The sequence below is a fragment of the Myxine glutinosa genome, chromosome 10, assembly GCF_964187855.1.
Source record: "Myxine glutinosa chromosome 10, kmMyxGlut1.1, whole genome shotgun sequence".
Taxonomy (NCBI): Eukaryota; Metazoa; Chordata; class Myxini; order Myxiniformes; family Myxinidae; genus Myxine; species Myxine glutinosa.
The window spans coordinates 30,878,572-30,898,246 of NC_136270.1; the positions used below are offsets into that span (position 1 = coordinate 30,878,572).

At 45.2% G+C, this 19,675-nt stretch overlaps 1 protein-coding gene across 1 annotated transcript; it reads right to left on the reverse strand.

The window, feature by feature from the left end:
• Positions 1-4,911: 4,911 nt before the first annotated feature.
• Positions 4,912-19,472, reverse strand: DDA1 (DET1 and DDB1 associated 1). Its single transcript, XM_068127376.2, has 5 exons — positions 19,384-19,472; positions 19,201-19,281; positions 17,539-17,590; positions 7,583-7,644; positions 4,912-5,952 (listed from the first exon to the last, which is right to left on the reverse strand). The coding sequence occupies exons 1-5, from the start codon at positions 19,435-19,437 to the stop codon at positions 5,842-5,844; spliced, it is 360 nt and encodes a 119-aa protein (XP_067983477.1). The 5' UTR covers positions 19,438-19,472; the 3' UTR covers positions 4,912-5,841.
• Positions 19,473-19,675: the final 203 nt, after the last annotated feature.

The following is a 19,675-nucleotide window of genomic DNA, read 5'->3' on the forward strand; positions in this document are numbered from 1 at the left end:
CTACTTTCTGAATAATCCTCTCCAAGAAGTTCTGTCACTCAAGCTTTTGGGTCTCACTATCTGCCATGATCTTTCCTGGGAAAACCACATTTCCAAGCTGGCCTCCAAAGCCAGTCGCCGACTGGGCAGCCTCCGTCGTGCGAAGTTCTTCCTTGGCACACCTGAGCTCCTCACCACATACAAGGCTTTCATCCGCAGCTCAATGGAGTACTGCTCTCCCCTCTGGGCTGGTGCTCCTGCCTCACACCTGGCCCGTCTTCATGCTGTTGAAACCAAAGCGTTCAGAATCATTGGAATCTCCCGCGATGACGCTATCTCCGAGGGCCTTTCACTTAATCACTGCAGGCAGGTTGGTGGTCTTTCCGTCTTCTACCGACTCCTCTCCGGCCTTGCTCCCCCAGCTCTCTCTGGGCTCTGTCCCCCAAATATTCCTGCAGGTCGCACAAGATCTGCCTGCAACCCTCTTATGGTTAAACTGCCAAAATCAAGACTCTCTGCTCACCTTCACTCGTCTTTTCTCCCACCTCTGGAACAAACTCCCTCACTCACTTCAATCCCACTCCTCCCTCCAGGTCTTTAAAACGGCTGTTCACCACCATCCTTTTTTTTTTTTTTTTTGTATACAAGATCGAGGCTCGTGAAAGAGCTAATCTTCCCCAATCCAAAACCTTGATCTTTTCTACCCCCGCTAATTTCACCCCAAATCCACTTTTTTGAGGTGACTTTTGACTGCTTTCCTGGAAGTCCTTGGTGTCCTTGCGTTTTTTCCTATCCTGCCTCCCCCCAGGCCCTCTCCCTCCAAAAACATCTCCCGATGTCCCTGCTCTCAAATGTTGTGTTTGTGTGCTTCCTCCCCTTCTCTCCCCATCTTGTTGTCCGCTCCCCTTTTTATATACTTTGTTTGCTTATTTGTTTGATAAATGTTAGCTCTTTCACGAGCCTCGACTCTGTATACAAAAAAAACAAAAAAAAACGCGATAAGCTCAATAACCTCTTTACCTGAACCGAATTTAAAATTTTTAACTGTGGAATTGACCTTCGAAGCAGTTCCGACTGCTAAAGAAAATAGTTCATGGTCCAATCCAGACATTGATGGACACTGGGCATCTCAAGAGTTTTCTTGGAGGTGCTTTCTCGATTGCTTAAGCCACCTGGGGAGCGCTCGAAACTCTGCTAGGTAATGGCACTCAGCGAATTCACCATTCTTTTAACTTTTCCATTTGCTTTCTTTGCCGTTTTGATGAAATATTTGAAATGACGTTGTTGCTCAACTTTGAGTGGAAGGCAGGGGAGAGATTGGGATGAGGGAGGGGAAAGTATTGGAGCTGTGGTGTCAGCTGCAGGTAGAGTCACAGGGAAGCCCATGTTATAATCTCTTTTAAAATACTAGGACGTGCCCGTACGTGGGTGCCCGTACGTGCGTGCAAACAACAACAAAAAAAACTTTGAAACCACGTGGCAGTAACGACCACAGAACCCCCCCTCTATTTACATGAAATGGTTTGGTCCATTCGCAACGACCACAGAACCCCCCCCCCCCCCCCCTCTATTTACATGAAATGGTTTGGTCCATTCGCAAAGCCAAAGCGAACGGCGAACGGCTAAATCGCCATAGCTCGGTAACTACTTGTCCGATTAATATGAAACCTTGAAAAGGCACATCCTCGGGTCCCCAGCAATATACCTGGCAAGTTTCAAGTATATCGGACCCGTGGTTGTCGAGAAACAGCGGTCACAGACACACATACACACAGAGATTACTGGAATTATAGATAGATTACGTGCTGTTTGAAAAAGATGGGTAGTTTGCTGTCTTTGTAATTGTTGATGGTTCAATATCTTCCTCCTTCACTATCGACAGCGGAACCTCAGGGTTCTGTCCTGTCTCTGACACTCTTCTTTTTATCAATGACCTTTCTTCTACAAATAACCAAATGCACTCGTATGCTGATGATTCGACATTCCATTCCTCCGTTTTTCCCAACTGCCCGATCTCCATCTCATTTGATCACAGCCACCTCTTTAAATTTGGATTTGGACAATATTTCCTCGTGGGCAAATGTAATCACTAATCAGGTTAAATTCAATGCTTCTGAAACTCGATTTCTTCACATCTCTCTCTCGAAAACCCCTCTCAACTCTCCAATCTGCTTTGAAAGCTCCACATTTACACCACATGATACAATAAACCTACCAAGTATTACCCTAACATCAAATTTATCCTGGAATCCACACATTACACAAATAGCTAAGTCTGTCTCGAAGAAACTACGAGTCCTGTTCAGATGTCGAAGATTCTTCTCCTCTCAACAGTTTCTTCAACTATATAAAGGATTGATTCGTCCTTGTGTAGAGAACTGCTCTCACATCTGGGGAGGTTCTAGCTCCACATAATTATTGGACAGAATTGAATCCAAAGTAATCCGACTTATCAACTCTCTCAATCTGACCTCAAAACTCGACCCGCTCGAATTACACCACAAAGTTGGCTCTTTCTCTTTTCTACAGATATTTCTTACGTTTCTGCTCCCAAGAACTTGCTGCTTGTGTTCCTCCGCCATTAGCGAGACCACGGAATACTCGACAAGCCACTACATCTCATGATTATTGTGTGGCCATTGGCAAATCAAGGGTGGCCCATTATGTTTGTTTATTCCCTACCACCGCCACACCCTGGGGCTCTTCTTTACCTTCTCGTCTTTTCAAACATTTATGATCTTCCCCTTTTCAATAAGCAGATTTTTTTTTTTTTTTACTTCCTCAAAAACTCGTAGACTGTTCTCTCTTTCTTCACTTTTCTATCGACGCAGCCCTTTTATTTAGGCCTGGCCTCGATGAGGACTATATAGCCTGTGCCAGGAGCCTTCAACATATAAACAAAGGGACACAAGGGCAGTCCAGCATTGGGCATCAGATGTGCAGTTTGTGGGCCAAGTTTCATCAAAATCGTGTGTGGTTTCATTGAAGAGGGCAAATACCTATTTTGGATGTGGTAAACACCCCCCCAGGCCCACTTAATGAGCGCAGATTTGAATTTGCTTCGAAAGCCATTAATGAGACGTATTGGCCGATGTATATTCCAAGTTTCAGCTAGTTTCAATGTGTAGCCTTTGAAGTATGAGCACCAACACATTTTTTTGCAGATTGACAGACCCAATGTGGATTCGAGGGTTTTCTTAATACAACTCAAGAATGCTGGAAACGGACGTTGCTGAAATTTGGAACATATTACCTCAACGTACAAAGTATTTGCTTCTGAAATTTGCAGCCAATTTCATGCAGTAGAAGCCGAGAAACGAATTTTCATTCCCCATGTTAAAGTTGGATGAATGCTGAATGGAGAAGGTGGATCAGACTCAGCAACGGTTGTGAGTGAGATGTGCATGGAAGAAGTTTCGGGAACTGAGTGGCGTGCTGATGATGAGGGGAGTGTCATTGAAGCTGAAGGGAAAGGTGTATGCTGCATGTGTGAGAAGTGTTATGATTTATGGGAGCGAGACATGGGTAATGAACGTAGAGCAGCAACGAAGGCTGGAAAGGGTGGAAATGCGAATGGTTCGATGGATGTGCGGAGTATCGTTGAGAGAGAGGAAGACAAATGATGAATTGCGAAAGATGATGGGAATAGAGCCTGTGATGGATGCTGTGAAGAGAAACAGTTTGAGATGGTTTGGTCATGTGTTGAGGAAGGATGAAAGTGACTGGTTGAGAAGAGTTATGGAAATGAATGTGGAAGGGAGTAGAGGATGGGGAAGACCGAGAAAGACTTGGCTAAAGATGGTGGAAGAAGAAATGTGGGCAAGGGGGTTAAACAAGGGGAGATGCAGAAAATAGGGCAAGATGGAGAAGATTGTCATGGGGCCCGCAAGGCTAACCCCCGCTCTAGCAGGGAAAATGGCCTTAAAATGCATGTTGTAGGTTAAAGTTGCATCCTGAGAAAGCGTTCCATATAAAGGGAGGGGCGCTTTGTGCCTCCCTTGATACCTAAAACATCTAAGGATTCTAGGCTCATGGAAGAGCACGGTTACTCAAGGTAAAAAGGAAACGTACCAACAGTGAGACTCGATGTAGACAAAACAAGCAAGGAAAAGAGAGAGAGAGGCTGGAGGGGAGGAAACGCACATCTCACAAGTGAGAGGTTTCAGTGAGATAGGGTTTATCAGTGGACAAGACCTTGAGTACGGATACTCGGATATAGGATGTGAAGAGAGTGTAGTACACCATCTGCTCGAAGAGTATGATTGAACTGTGCCCAGAACGCAATACCACAAATGGTACAAACTGAAAAGAGTGGAGGTGGGCAAAAAGTGCATTGTGAGAGTTCAGAAGGGGGTTACTCAAAAAACGTGTACCCTGGATTAGCTGGGGAAGGGCTGAGAGCAAAAGGTCTTGCCTTGTGCTTCTGCCTCATGAAGGAGAGACCAAGTGTCAAGAGCTTTAGAGTTTAGAGTGCAGGAGAGACATCCGATGTTGCGGGTGCTGGGTAATGCGGGGCCAGAAATACTCCATTGAGCTAAAGCAAAAAATCCCTGCAGGTGTGAATAATGATTTTTCACGGAAGGACTTTGAAAAACGGAGAATGCCCCGACTGTAGCCGGCTTTGTTATATGGTCTGCATCGAAAATGGCATAGCTAATGGTGAGGCTGGATTGAAAGACAAGCTCCATTGACCAGCTTCTAATCAATTCCAGATCAGCATCGAGCGACAGCATAGTCAGAGGGGTATGGGCATACTGTACATCCCAGATAAAATTTGAACATTTGTTCTTGCGTCCGCACCGCCACTGAGAAAACGGAATCTACCCAACAATGTAGCGAAAGAAGCATCAAACTGGATATACAGTTATCCTATGGAAACTTATTTTTGGTCAAACTCCAATCCTGCGACATTTGTAATAGCAACAACCAAGCTTCATGAAGCCAATTTACTATTTGCAACATCATAGATCAATCAGAATGTACAGTTATCATTATTTGTTCAACATGAAAATTCAAAACCCGGCAGCAATTTTGTTGAGCAAAACAGTATGGTCGTTCAGGCACAGACCTGACTTGTGCAAACAGTTTGAAACTCGACAAAATGAAAAGCAAAGTGACTTTGCAGGAAGCCCAAACAATTCCATTGTTTAAAACAATCTACAGCTGCGTCTAAAGAGAAACCTGTGCGTGCACAGACCGGAGCAATCCTGGAAAAAGGAATACTGATAGAGTACACAAAACGAGGCACTAGGAATTTTACTTGATATTTAAAAAACAATACAGGTTCCAAAGAAAAGGAAACCTAAATATCATATAATATTCCCTTGGACATTGAGAAAAAAAATCGTTTGAATTCCTGTAAATTCCTTGCAGCTAAACTCGGTTATTTTTGGTAAATAAAAAAAGGTTAATCAATTATACAATATACTTACAATTTGTAGTTTTTCCCTGGTGTTAACTGTTGCTAAATGCCATGTCTTGACATCATAAGGACTTCGTTAGTTGGGGAAGTGAGGGGAGCAGAGGGGAGGGGGAGGGGGAGGGGGGGGGGCATTAATCTGAAATAGTACAGTGTGGACTGCATACAGTAAGCCAGTTCCACCCAAACAGCCTCCCGGAGAGCTTTTCCACCAGGTATGACATCGCCACGCTAGTGGATCCACCGGCCTCGCCACTGCCCGCAATCCTAATGGCCTAGAGTCGGGAGAGCGGAGGCAGTACTGAGATTTGAAGCAGTAGCACCCGTCACAATATGAAAAGGTTGTTTGCTGGAGGAAAATAAAATGGCAAAAGAAATAACAATAAGCATAAAGGAGTACAACAAGAGCTACAGAGGTGTTTGAAAAGTTCTGTTGAAGTCATCTAAGTGTCTTCATTCATGTCTTCTCCATCGTGGCGAGGAACCTTCTGGGGAGGAGCAGCAGCTTCCGTCTCGGCTTCCATCTGTGCAGGGTCCCTTTTCTTTGCAGCGTTCTGTGGGTTTTCCCCACACAAGAGACGGCCAACGTTAGACAGCCAATACAATTTTATATTCTGCTTATTCGAGATGGCAGGGTATGATGGACATATGTTACGAAAAATGTCAACCTTCTCCACCCGTTTGCAAGGCCTGGGCGCAGGGACCGCAGCAGTGCTTGATCTGCACTGCGTACTCACCCCGAACTTTCGCGGAGACTACTTGACGTTTGAGGACATGGTGCAAGCGATCTTGTAACTGATGCAGGCACTCCGTGTGCCCTGGCTGAGCGAGCTTTGAGCCATGGGGACTCCGAGCTTGGACAACTTTAATTGTAATCCAAGATGTCTCCTTATTTCTGGCTAATTTCCATTTTTATTCTACACATTCTACACATATTCATGGAACTTTATACGATTACTAGCAGGAACCCACGGGACTCCATTTTTTTTGGGCGGTGTATATGCAACAAAGTGCTGCCTCGCATGCTCCCGGAAGTTTATGTTTAGCAATGTAAAAGTAGGGCATGGTGATTGTGAATATGACAGGTTCGATGATTTGGGTACTTGAGGGTGTGCAGAATATGTAATTTGACGCTGTCCAATTTACAAATGATGTTTTGGTACCTCAATTGGACATTTAATTAAAGTACCTCAATTAGGCATTTGGCTTAGCCTGGTGTTGGCTTAGTGGTTAGGGTGCTGGCTTGGGATCCTGGGTTCGAATCCCGGTCGATCGCTGAATTAACGCCAGGGGGGTTGACTCAGCCTGTCATCCTTCCGAGGTCGGCAAATTGAGTACCAGCTTGCTGGGATGAATGATCACGGTGTGTACCACGATTTAGAATAGGTACACCGTATCCCTGTGCATCGTAAGAGCGTGACCAAGGGTTGGCGTCAGGAAGGGCATCCGGCCATAAAAACTGCCTCAAACAGGGAACCATGATTGTCATGGGGCCCGCAAGGCTAACCCCCGCTCTAGCGGGGAAAATGGCCTTAAAACGATCATTCATTCATTCATATTTTTCACCTCAATTAGGCATTTAACGAGTTCATTTAACCTATTTACCTGATATAGGGAATGCCTCATAATGTCTGAACTAATGGACATAGAAGGATGAATTTGGTGTCTAAATATAGGTTTTTGGGTATGGGAATCGATTGGAACAAAAATCTTGCCGATTGGAACACTCACCGACATAAATCCAAGATGACCACCCATAAACCCCCTGTTACAGGTTTTTTTACAACTACCAACTTGGTAGAAATGGAAAGATGATTTCTGTGTTCCAATATCGGTTTTCAGGTATGGGGATTTAATTATGCAATCCTTTTTGCTTCGGGGGAGCATCCCTCATTAGTATAAATCCAATATGGCCGTCGTACGACACAAACGTTGAATAGCCGACATGGGTAATCTCATAACTTTTCAAGTAAAGGATAGAGAAATAACCCAGCCGAGGAAGCCCCAAACCTCACTATTAGGTTTGCCAGATATTTCGGCTCGCCCAATCATGCACACGCATTCATAGTGAACCTTCATAACCTCAGTCATGTTAATCTGCAATCACGTGTGACCCGGCAAGATGCATTTACAATCGATAATCGGAAAAGATCAATGACAGAAACAGCAAGATTTGCATGTCACCTTTCTATCGAACCGCTGGTTCAGGTACCGCAGAAGGATGTTCGTTTTCTCTGTGATTATAACTGAATCCACACAGGGGTGGTGCAGGAATGGAGGAAAGAAAGATTAAATAAAACAAACTACGTTTGATAAAAAAAAATTCAAGGGCAGTACAGCTTAAATTACATTCATTAATGGAACCGCACTCGGTGGAGTGCATACCTGCGCCAGGCTGAACAGTTTTTGTTTTGTATCCTACTGATAGGCCGGATCTGGATCCCGATCAGAACCAAAATCGAATCGGCTTGTTCTTGTCACCTAACCAACTCGTCCCCCAAGTTTTGTCATAACTAGTCCACACCTTTTTGAGATATCGTGCTCACAGACAGACAGACAGACAGACAGGGGTGAAAATATAACATGCGTCCACCCTCGCTGATGGAGGTAAATATGTATGCAGCACCTGCTTTCTGGTTGCATCATTTCTGGGGAACACAAGTGACACTGTGATGCAGTTACCCCTCGTCCTCCCCTCCCTATCCCCCACCATTAGGTTAAAACAATTTAAAATTTTGCTTGGGCACTGGCACACAATGGCCCAGTATTTATGAATGACCTCGTGGGACCTTTAACATACACCAGCAAATACTAGCACATAGGATACCCAGCAAAACGTCCCACAACGGAAGACAACAGAATAAGTGTTGCATCACCTTGCCTATAAATCACCTGGATAGGAATTCACAGTTTGGTTAGGAATAGGCCCAGGTGACAGCTCATAGGTGAGGGACAGCCCTCCAGAAACTTCCATGACAATTTTTTTTTTTTTTTAATTGACATCTCATAAACTCGTCGAAATTAAGTGCTGTCCCCACCCCCTAAAATTGGCACTAAATGAGTAAAGGCTAAATGCCGACAAATCAAGCAAATAAATCTTAACTATAAATCTGATGCTTTTTCCAAATACCCTGTGCATGAATGATGACGTGCGTGAAGCGCTTGCGTTGTGTACATCACATGGCAAGACAAAAGTGCTTCATGCTCCACAGTTACCGTCCACTGCACTTGCTTTGAACCATGCCAACTCCGCACACATTGTACCGAGAGGCAGTGTCATCTTTTTCCAGCTGATCACACAAAACTTGGCAAACATGTTGCATACCATTACCAGAGCAAAACCTTTTTATTTAATTTTTAAGAACCACCTACTAGAGGTTGTTGTTTCCCCCTCTCCACACCAGAACTTCAAGCATGCAGTACAAGGCCACGCTCCTCCCCCTCCCCACTTATCCCACCCCTTACAATAAGAAAAACATACAATTCCCAACTTTCAAATTCCTAACCTTTTTTTTTTTTTTGTATACAAGATCGACGCTCGTGTAAGAGCTAACATTAATAACAAAAAGACAAACTGACACATAAAATAAAAGATAAAGGGAGCGGGAGACAAGATGGGGAGAGAGAGGGAACCACACAAGTACAACATTTGAGAGCAGGGACATCGGGAGATCTGTGGGAGGGAGAGGGCTTGGGGGGAGGAGGCACGGGAAGGGGGGGGGGGGTGGGAGATGTACAAAACATGAACACTGCAAGGACTTCCAGGAAAGAAGTTGGAATTTCAAAAAAGTGTATCTGGGGTGAATTAACGGGGGTAGAAAAGATCAAGATTTTGGATGGGGGAAGAAAAGAGATGGTGGTGAACAGCTGTTTTAAAGACCTGGAGGGAGGAGTGGGATTGAAAAGAGCGAGGGAGTTTGTTCCACAGGTGGGAGAAAAGAGGAATGAAACAGTGAAGGTGAATAGAGAGTCTTGATTTTGGCAGTTTAACCATAAGAGGGTTGCTGGCAGATCTTGTGCGACCTGTTGGAATATTTGGGAGACAAAGCACAGACAGAGCTGGGGGAGCAAGGCCGGAGAGGAGTCGGTAGAAGACAGAAAGAACAACAACCTGCCTGCGGTGAGTGAGTGAAAGGCCCTCGGAGTTAGCTTTATCGCGGGAGATTCCAATGATTCTGAAAGCTTTGGTTTCAACAGCGTGAAGACGAGCTAGGTGGGAGGAAGGAGCACCAGCCCAGAGGGAAGAGCAGTATTCCATTGAGCTGTGGATGAAAGCCTTGTATGTGGTGAGGAGTTCAGGTGTGCCAAGGAAGGACTTCACACGACAGATGATGCCCAGTCGGCGACTGGCTTTGGAGGCCAGCTTGGAAATATGGTTTTCCCAGGAAAGATCATGGCAGATAGTGAGACCCAAAAGCTTGAGTAACAGAACTTCTTGGAGAGGGTTGTTCAGAAAGTAGATGGAAGGGTTTTCCAGTCGGTCTTTTCGGAGAGACATAGTGAGAATGTGAGATTTGTCAGGATTGAAAGACATGTTCCATTTGTTTGACCAGTCTAATTTTGTCCAGGTCTGCAGAGAGTGAGGAGGCTGCAGACTGCCGATCTGAGGGATGAGGAATGGAGCGGCAGAGAGAGGATTTTCCAGAGTCGGAGAGATCATTGATGAAGACCAGAAAAAGCACAGGGCCCAGAACACTACCTTGGGGAACTCCAGCCTGAACAGGAGGTGGAGATGAGAGAAAACCATTCAGGGCCACACGTTGACTACGACAAGAGAGGAAGTCCGCAAGCCATGCGTGGAGGTTTCCATGGATACCATAGGAAGAGAGTTTGGTGAGCAGAGCAGGATGCCAGACCATACCGAAGGCATATGATATGTCAAGGGAGACAGCTCTAATTTCCTGTTTGGCATTGAGGACCTCCATCCATTGTTGAGACAGCAGAAGCAGCATGTCCAGAGTAGAATGACCTGGTCTGAATCCAAATTGATGATCTGAGGTCAAGCCATTGGAGAAGAGGAAGGATTTGATGTCAGAAGCGATGATTGATTCCATGACCTTGCTGATTGATATTTAGTTGCAAGGATCTGTTTTTGCACCTTTTTGTGTAAAGCGGTAATGTTGGCTGATTTCCAAGCTGATGGCAGATGATCTTGAGCAAAGGAGAGGATGAGATAGAGTGGCAGAGCAGGATTTTAGGACCTGTCGGCTAATGCCGTCTGGTCCAGTTGCAGAATCAGAGTCGAGGTTTCACAAAAACTTCTCCACCTTGTCAGGAGAGAAGGACACAGAGTCCTGGAGCAGCTGGGTTCGACTGGGAAAGGTCGGTGCAGACAGAGATGGGTTTGGGACACAATATTTTAAAGCAAACACAGAGTTGAGGCATTCGGCTTTTTCACGTGCAGTGTCAGCTGTGTAGCCCTTTGAGGTAAGGGAGGGGATGGAAGGGGAACAAACACCAGAAACAGATTTGACCAGACACCACCAAGATTTGGAGGATGGAGACAGGTTTGAGAGTTCAGTCTTGAGAGTAGAGAGATATTGTTTCCTGGCTCTCCTAAGGGTAGCCACACACTTGTTCCGAGCTTTGTGAAAGGAACTGAGATTTCCTTCGGTTGGATTAGCCTTCCATGAGGTGAAGGCAAGTTGCTTCATGGCAACTGTCTCACCACAAGCTTCAGTGGACCATGGACGGGAGGAAGGGTATGACAACTGAAGACGAGATGGGATAAATCTGTGCATGGGAGAGAGCAGTTTACTTTGGAAGAATTCCCAGGAAGAGTTGATGTCAGAGGCGGTAGAGATGGGAGACCAGTCCAGATGATTGATGGCTGCTTGAAGACCGTGCCAGTCAGCCTGAGTGAAATGCCAGACTCGTCGGCGCTGAGGAGGCTCTCTCAGAATGGCCAGAGAGATGTCCACTTTAACAAGCACATGATCAGAAGAACCGATTGGAGCAGAAGAAGAGCAGCAGACATTTGCAGGGAAGTTTGTCATAACCAAGTCGAGAAGAGAAGATACTCCATTGACTGAGATCCGGGTCGGGAAATTTACAGATTGTGTCAGTCCCAATGAGTCGCAGAAGTCCTTTGCTGAGATGCCATGGCTGATGAGAGAGGAACCCACACCCAGCCAGCTGACATGACAGTTGAAGTCGCCACATACGAGGAGAGAGTTGGGATGAGTGGATAGAAGTTGGTCCATGTTGGCAGACAGCGAAATGTAAATGGAGTCATCACTGTTTGGAGGACGGTCCAGAACACATATGAACAAAAGGTGGGAGCGGAGAGGAAGCCGTAGCCAGCGGTACTCCTGGGGGTGGGGTGGAGAGGGCAGTGCAAGGAGAGTGAGGAAGAGTTTTTGATAAAGATAGCAACCCCACTACCAGGATGAGGATCAGGTCTATCATACCGGAGGAGAGAGTAACCAGGAAGAGATATTAAAGAATCAGAGACATCTTGAAGGAGCAACCTGGATGGAGAGATCAGTCAGGTTTGAGTGAAGGCCCGGATGTTTGAGGTCCATACCGTTAAAGAAGAGGGAGGGGAGCGTTGGGTACATGACAGGGGAGGGGAGGGGTAGGGTAAGATGAGGGGTGAGAGGGGGAGGTCGGGAGAGCTGTTGATAGTGTGTCAGAGATTGCAGAAGAGTTAGAAGAAAGGGAAGGATACAACAACATACATGCATTTTAAGGCCATTTTCCCTGCAAGAGCGGGGGTTAGCCTTGCGGTCCCCATGACAATCTTCTCCATTTTGCCCTATTTTCTGCATCTCTCCTTGTTAACTCTCTTGCCTGCATTTCTTCTTCCACCATCTTTAGCCCAGTCTTTCTCGGTCTTCCCTGTCCTCTACTTCCTTCTACATTCATTTCCATCACTCTTCTCAACCAGTCACTTTCATCCTTCCTCAACACATGACCAAACCATCTCAACCTGTTCCTCTTCACAGCATCAATCACAGACTCTATTCCAATCATCTTTCGCAATTCATCATTTGTCTTCCTCTCTCTCAACGATACTCCGCACATCCACCGAACCATTCGCATTTCCACCCTTTCCAGCCGTCGTTGCTGCTCTACGTTCATTACCCATGTCTGGGCTCATTACCCATTACCCATAAATCATAACACTTCTCACACATGCAGCATACACCTTTCCCTTCAGCTTCAACGACACTCCCCTCATCATCAGCACGCCACTCAGTTCCCGAAACTTCTTCCATGCACATCTCACTCTTGCAACCGTTGCCGAGTCTGATCCACCTTCTCCATTCAGCATGTCTCCGAGGTAGCAAAATGTTTTCACACCTTCCAGCTTCACGCCATCTCCAAGATCCAACTCAACATTTCCTCCATCTGCAGCTCCCTCTGTGCACACCTTACATTTGAATGTAGCTGCCACACTGGTTAATGACCCTCTCAGACCACGACATTTTTGATGAACCCACTCAGCGCACATTGTACAATGAATGGAGTTCACTCCGACACCTTTCCTGCACACAGCACATGGCCACTTCCCAGTTCTTTCCACCTCACCACGTGCTTTACCACTTGCCATCACCTTCGTCTTTCCTATATTCACCTTCAGACCTTTTGTCTCCATTCATTCCTTCCACTTGTTCATCTTTTCCTTCAGTCCATCCATACTTTCCGCAAACACCACCAGATCATCTGCATACAACAACTCCCATGGCAAACCCTCCTTTACGTTCTGAGCCAGCACCTCCATCACAGCTACAAATAGTAGTGGACTTAGTACCGACCCCTTATGCACTCCTACGTTCACCTCAAACTCACCACTGTTCCCGTCCTTCGTCCTTACAGCTGTGCGCGCTCTTTTGTACATTGCCATCACTACTCTGATCAACCATTCCTCCACTCTTAACTTCCTCAATGCCCATGTCAATACTTCGCGTGGAACCCTATCGAATGCTTTCTCCAGATCAACAAACCCAAGAAACAACTTCTTCCTCTTCTCCATGTACTTCTCCTGCAACTGCCTCACAATAAAAAGCACGTCTGTCGTTCCTCTTCCTGGCATAAATCCAAACTGCATTTCATCGATCTTCACTTTCTTCCTTATCCTCCTCTCCAACACCCTTTCCAATACCTTCATTCCATGCTCCAATAACTTTATCGCTCGGTACGAGCCACACTCCAGAGGGTCACCTTTGCCCTTGTATAGAGGGACGAGGGTACTCAGTTCCCAATCCACTGGAATGCGGCCTTCTTTCACCACCAGATTACAGATCTCTGTCATTCTCTTCACACCCCAACTTCCTGCTGCCTTCAACATATCTCCCACAACTCCCGTCGGCCCTCCCACTTTTCTACTCTTCATTGCTTTTATCGCTTCCTCAACTTCCTCTCAGTTATCTTCTCTGCCGGTCCTAAAACTGGGTTACTCTCTATGTTGCCATCCCATTCATTCTCTGTATTCAACAGCATTTCCATATATCTTTTCCATCTTCCTTGAATTCCCTCTGGGTCCATAACGATTTGTCCCACTTCATCCTTCAAGCAACTCACCCCCATCACATCACACCTCTCTTTCGCTATCTGCTTTGCAATCCTGAATACCGCTCTCTGACCCTCTTCCGAATCCAAGCTTTCTCCGAACATTTTCCTATTTGCCTCCTGCACCTTTGCTACCTCTTTCTTTGCAGCCTTCTTGGCTGCCTTAACTTTCATGCTCTGCTTGCTCTGCTCTGCTCTGCTCCCGTACCCTTCGCCTTCTGCCACTCCTTGAACTTCTTCCTCTTCTCGTCAATCCTCTTTCCAACTTCCTCATCCCACCACCATGTTTCCGAGTGCCTCGGTGGTCCTTTTGTCCATCCACATACCTCACCAACGGCTCCCAACAGACTATCTTTCATTGACATCCAACCACGTTTAAGCTCAACCACATCATCCTCTACCCTACTCAGCCTCTCTTTTAATGCCTCCCTTACTGTCACCTCTTTCAACCTCCACACCTTCATTCTCGGTTGGTACTTTACCCGCTGAGCTCTCCTCGCACCTTTCACCCTTATGTCGCAGACAACCAAGTGGTGCTGTGAAACAGCCTCCTCCCCCGGGATCACCTTTGTGTCCCGGAAGTGCTCCCTATCTCGACTACGCACCATCAGGTAGTCAACGGTTGTCATCGACCCACCTGACGTGTATGTAACAAGCTTATTATCCTCTTTCTGGAACTGAGTATTACAAATCAACAAATCAGCTCCATCAGCAAACTCCAAAATCCTTTCACCTTCTCCATTTCTCACACCATATCCGTAACCCCCATGAACTCCCTCAAAACCGTCCATACTCCTTCCCACATGTCCATTTAGGTCTCCTCCCACCACAACAACTTCCTCATCTTTCACGTTTTCCATCAGCTTCTCTATCGCACACCAGAACTTGTCCTTCTCTTCATCGCTCCGACCAACCTGCGGAGCATATCCCGAGATGACGTTCACCAAGAGCTTTCCAATCATCATTTTCACCATCATCAACCTATCACTCACTCTAGTCACACTCACCACACTATCTACAAACTCCTCAGAAAACAGGACACCAACACCATTCATGCCCTCCGGGCACCCTTACCACACAAACTTGTATTTCTGTCCCTGCCTACCCTTCACCATTCTCACACCACTTCCCTTCCATCTCGTCTCTTGCACACAACATATGTCCACTCTTCTTCTGATCAATACTTCCACCACTTCTCCTGATCTCCCTGTCATTGTCCCTCCATCCCATGTCCCAAACCTCAGAAACCGATCTCCACTTCGGGCCCATATGTCGTTGTAATTGTCATGGTTCTCTTTTTGAGGCAATGTTTTTATGGCCGGATGCCCTTCCTGACGCCCAACCCTCTTAGTCGCCTCTTACGACATGCAGGGATACGGTGTACCTATTTTAACCAGGGTACACACCGGGATAAAGCTTTGAATAAAACCAAACGGGTTTAATCCCGAACAAATAAACGGAGAATGAAATCAATAATAACTATATACAATGAAGTAAAATAAATCCGATAAAAACTAAGGCGTCAAGTCACAAGCACAGACGGGGCGAGGGACACAAAATGGCGACATATCTCTGGTGGAAGCGGTTGAGAGGATGGGCACGGAGCAGGCGATGAGAGGATGGGCACGGAGCAGGCGATGAGATGAGCAGGACGACGAAGAGATGATGAAAAGAAGGATGAGAAGGACAAAAGGTTTGATGGTGATGGGAAGAGGCACAGTGAGGTGTTGTTTGAGGAGAGGGGGGGCAGAGCAAATTCGAAGGTTGGAGGAGGTGGAGGTATGTGATGGAAGGGAGAGGAAGTGGGAAGGAGGCAGATTTGGGAGGGGTGAGGAGGGAGTTTTGAAGGGGAGGGTGAGGGGGGGAGTTTTGAAGGGGATGGGTGAGCGGGGAGTTTTGAAGAGGAGGGGTGAGGGGGAGTTTTGAAGGGGAGGGGTGAGGGGGAGTTTAGGAGGGGAGAGGTGAGGAGGGAGTTCAGGAGGGGAGGGGTGAGGAGGAGTTTTGAAGGGGAGGGGTGAGGGGGAGTTTTGAAGGGGGAGTTTTGAAGGGGATGGGTGAGGGGGGAGTTTAGAAAGTGGACGATTGATGAAAAACAAACATTTATTCCAACCTGGATTTATTGTGATTTTCAAGTCAGAGATCTGTTTGAGAACGATAGAGGGGTGGGTGGAATGAAGGTGAGTTTGGAGAATGTAGGAAGGAATGACTGTAAGAGATATAAATTTTTTTTGAAGTGGAATGATTTGAAGAGGAAATTTATAAAAGCCTTTTCAAAAGGAAGAAAAACAGCGTGTTGTAATAAACCACTGTTCAATAAACCATTGCAGGGGAAAGTTTAAACATATTTTAACAAAACTGTGAAAAACAATCTGGGAAAAGTCCCTGAAGTGAGGGCATGTATCAGAGAAAGGAGAAATGGTTAAATGAGATGGAGGAAACTCGGATGTGAAAGCCGAATTACGGCTGGAGATGGAAGGAAGAGGTGGAAGAGAAGGAGATAAAGGGGGTGGGGCGAGGAGAGAAGGAAACAAAATAAAAAAAATTGTATATAAAACGTTAAACAAAGGATAGACGTTAGGCAGAAAAGGAAATCTAAGAAATAAACAATACAGGGAAGGAAAGAGCTTAAATACACAAAACACCGACGGGGTGAGGGAAGCCTCAAGTTACCAGGCCGCACACGCGGTGCGAACAGAAAACGATTTAATTACACACAAGTTTGCACGAATTGCAAACCAAGATTAACTCGAAACACACAGTAACACATGCACAATAAAATAACGAGCGGAAATTTGGCAAAGACACAAATTGGAAAAATACTTAAAACTCTGATGCCGTGCAGACGTCGAAGTCGTAACCTTGCTCAAGGTACCGGAAGCGGCAGTCCAACTTGATACTTTTTTTTCCAAATAAAACTAGAGCGAAGTCGATGGCACGTCATAGCACATCTCCACGCTTCCCACCGAAAGCAAAGTTGAAAGATGCCAAAACGTTCCACCAGGAATGACCCAATATTAAATTTTGAGTTAAAAAAATTCCGGTTGTGACCACAAGTCCTCACCTCCCGGGGCATGGACTGGGGGCAAATCCAAAAACTTGAGGCATGTTTCATATGTCCGCTAATGCTGATTGAATCGACAACGTTTCATTAAAAAAAAGTTTTCAAATGTGCCCACAATTGCATTTCTTGTTTTTTGACCCTGCCCAAGGGGCAGGCCAAAAATTGATACTGCTCTTGCACCTTCTTGCCATGTGTTGATCATAACGACCAAGTTTGGTGAATTTCTACCCAACCATTTAGGTGGAGATAGCGTGACGGACAGGCGGAGCATGGGTATAATAACTCGATGGTAGAAATAAATATCAACAATGGACGATGAAGAAAAACAAATATACGATGGAGCTTAAAGATGGCAGAGTTGTACGTGTGTGTGGAGTTTATTGGGAGGTACATCAATCGCAAAATTAGATGGAATCATTCACTTATATTCAGACTCGCAACTCGTTTGCCAAAACACGTATTATTTTGAGAAAGTATTTAAGATACATTCATCGCTCATCTTTCTTGTTTTAATATCTACCGATTCATAATTCAGGATACAATTTTAACAATCCAACGGTTTTACCTTGTTCAGAAGGGTACTCTCGCGTGGGTAAATACACAGGTGGTCTTCGACTCTACAAAACAAGACAATTTTCAAAAAACATCAAAAAGACTACGCAATGCTTGATTCTTAAAAGTGTTCTGATTCTGATGTACCATACTCTGTTACAGAGCGTCAGTGTTGACAAAACAGTTTCTTGGCAAGGGTTGTACTGGGTGGTTTGCCATTGCCTTCCCAGCAATATTCACGGCAGGCATTTGTAATTTGTTCAGGTTCCCGGCGATAGCTCGCAGACTCTTCGTGAAGGACACCCTGGGATCTTTTAACGTCCACCAGCTAATGCCGACAGATGGGACGCCCAGCTTAACATCCATCCGAGGGACGACACACACATTGATAAATCACCGTACCTGTGAAACACCGGGATATATCTGGGTGAGGATTCAAACCCGGGCTAGACAGCTTAAAGGTGTGTGTGCATCCCTCGAGGCCAGGCTGCTTGTTGGTCAATTTCTACTACTTTGGACAATTTCAATTTCTACTACTTTGGACAATTTCAATTTCTACTACTTTGGACAATTTCTACTACTTTGGTCTTTGGTCAATTTCTACTACTTTGGTCAATTTCAATTTCTACTACTTTGGACAATTTCTACTACTTTGGTCTTTGGTCAATTTCTACTACTTTGGTCAATTTCAATTTCTACTACCTTGGACAATTTCAATTTCTACTACTTTGGTCTTTGGTCAATTTCTACTACTTTGGTCTTTGGTCAATTTCTACTACTTTGGTCAATTTCAATTTCTACTACTTTGGACCATTTCTACTACTTTGGTCTTTGGTCAATTTCTACTACTTTGGTCAATTTCAATTTCTACTACCTTGGACAATTTCAATTTCTACTACTTTGGTCTTTGGTCAATTTCTACTACTTTGGTCTTTGGTCAATTTCTACTACTTTGGTCAATTTCAATTTCTACTACCTTGGGCAATTTCAATTTCTACTACTTTGGACCATTTCTACTACTTTGGTCTTTGGTCAATTTGCTACTTTGGTCAATTTCAATTTCTACTACTTTGGACAATTTCTACTACTTTGGTCTTTCATCAATTTGCTACTTTGGTCAATTTCAATGTTGCTTGCAAATGTTGATGACACGTCATCACAAATCATCACAGACGGCAAAAAAAGTTCCACCAGGAGTGGCCAAATATAAAATTTTGAGTAAAAAAAAAAAAAAATCTACCGTTTTGACCCTGGTGACCCCCCAAGCCCAAGTCCCCATCCCTGCAGCATGAAACCAGAGGGGGTGTGGGGGTTAAATCCAAAACAAATCGCAACATATTTCTTGACTCCCCCAATGTTAATTGGATATATAAAGTCTCCTTTAAAATGTGCCCGTAATTGCATTTTACTTTTGGCAGTTGACCTTTTGATGTCGCCCCAGAGCCCCAGAGCCCCAGGCCAGGGGGCGACGCTAAAAATGACGCTGCTGTCGCACCCCCTTGCCATGTCAAGATCATAATTAGTAATTACCAATATTGGTGAATTTTTGCCCAACCCTTTACCAAGAGATAACGTGCCGGACAGACGTGATTGCAGCACCCGCCCGGTGTTTCTTTTTCCCCAACGGCATCACAGTTCACACAGCAACCATAAAGCATCACGGGCATCAACTAACCGAGGCCTTGCATACGGAATCGGGGTGAAATCGGCTGAAGTTGCTCTCGTTGTACACGGGCAATTCCTTGAGAAAGTCTGCCTGCACGGATAAACACACACAGCCGTAAACGCCACCTTAAAATCCAAAAACGAATGCTCGCTCAAACTCGTCTTCAGACACCACAACATTAAAACGTCTCACCATTGCGACCACAGAGTTCCGGAAATACGTCACGAACCAGGAAAAGCATTCCATTTGATCCGCTCGCGCATTTCATCGCCGGCTTAGCACTTCCGTTCTCGGCTTCTGGAAAATGTCGATTTTCTTTCAAAGAATTTGTATTGTCTTCTGAATAAGTCTTATACTTCGTAATATATTATATTTTCTTAAGTAATATGTGCAGGATTATTTAAATTGTACAGTGATATTGTCGAACGTATTTCAGTCTATTTTGAGCGGTGTATAGTCTGGGGTTTAATTTTTTTTGTACAGT

Coding starts and splice junctions, on each gene's coding strand:
- DDA1 (XM_068127376.2), bottom strand. CDS start 19,437: ATGGAATGCTTTTCCTGGTTCGTGACGTATTTCCGGAACTCTGTGGTC. Junction 17,591..19,200: donor ATTCCGTATGCAAGGCCTCG/GTTAGTTGATGC, acceptor CTTGTTTTGTAG/AGTCGAAGACCACCTGTGTA. Junction 5,953..7,582: donor ACCAGCGGTTCGATAGAAAG/GTGACATGCAAA, acceptor GAAAACCCACAG/AACGCTGCAAAGAAAAGGGA.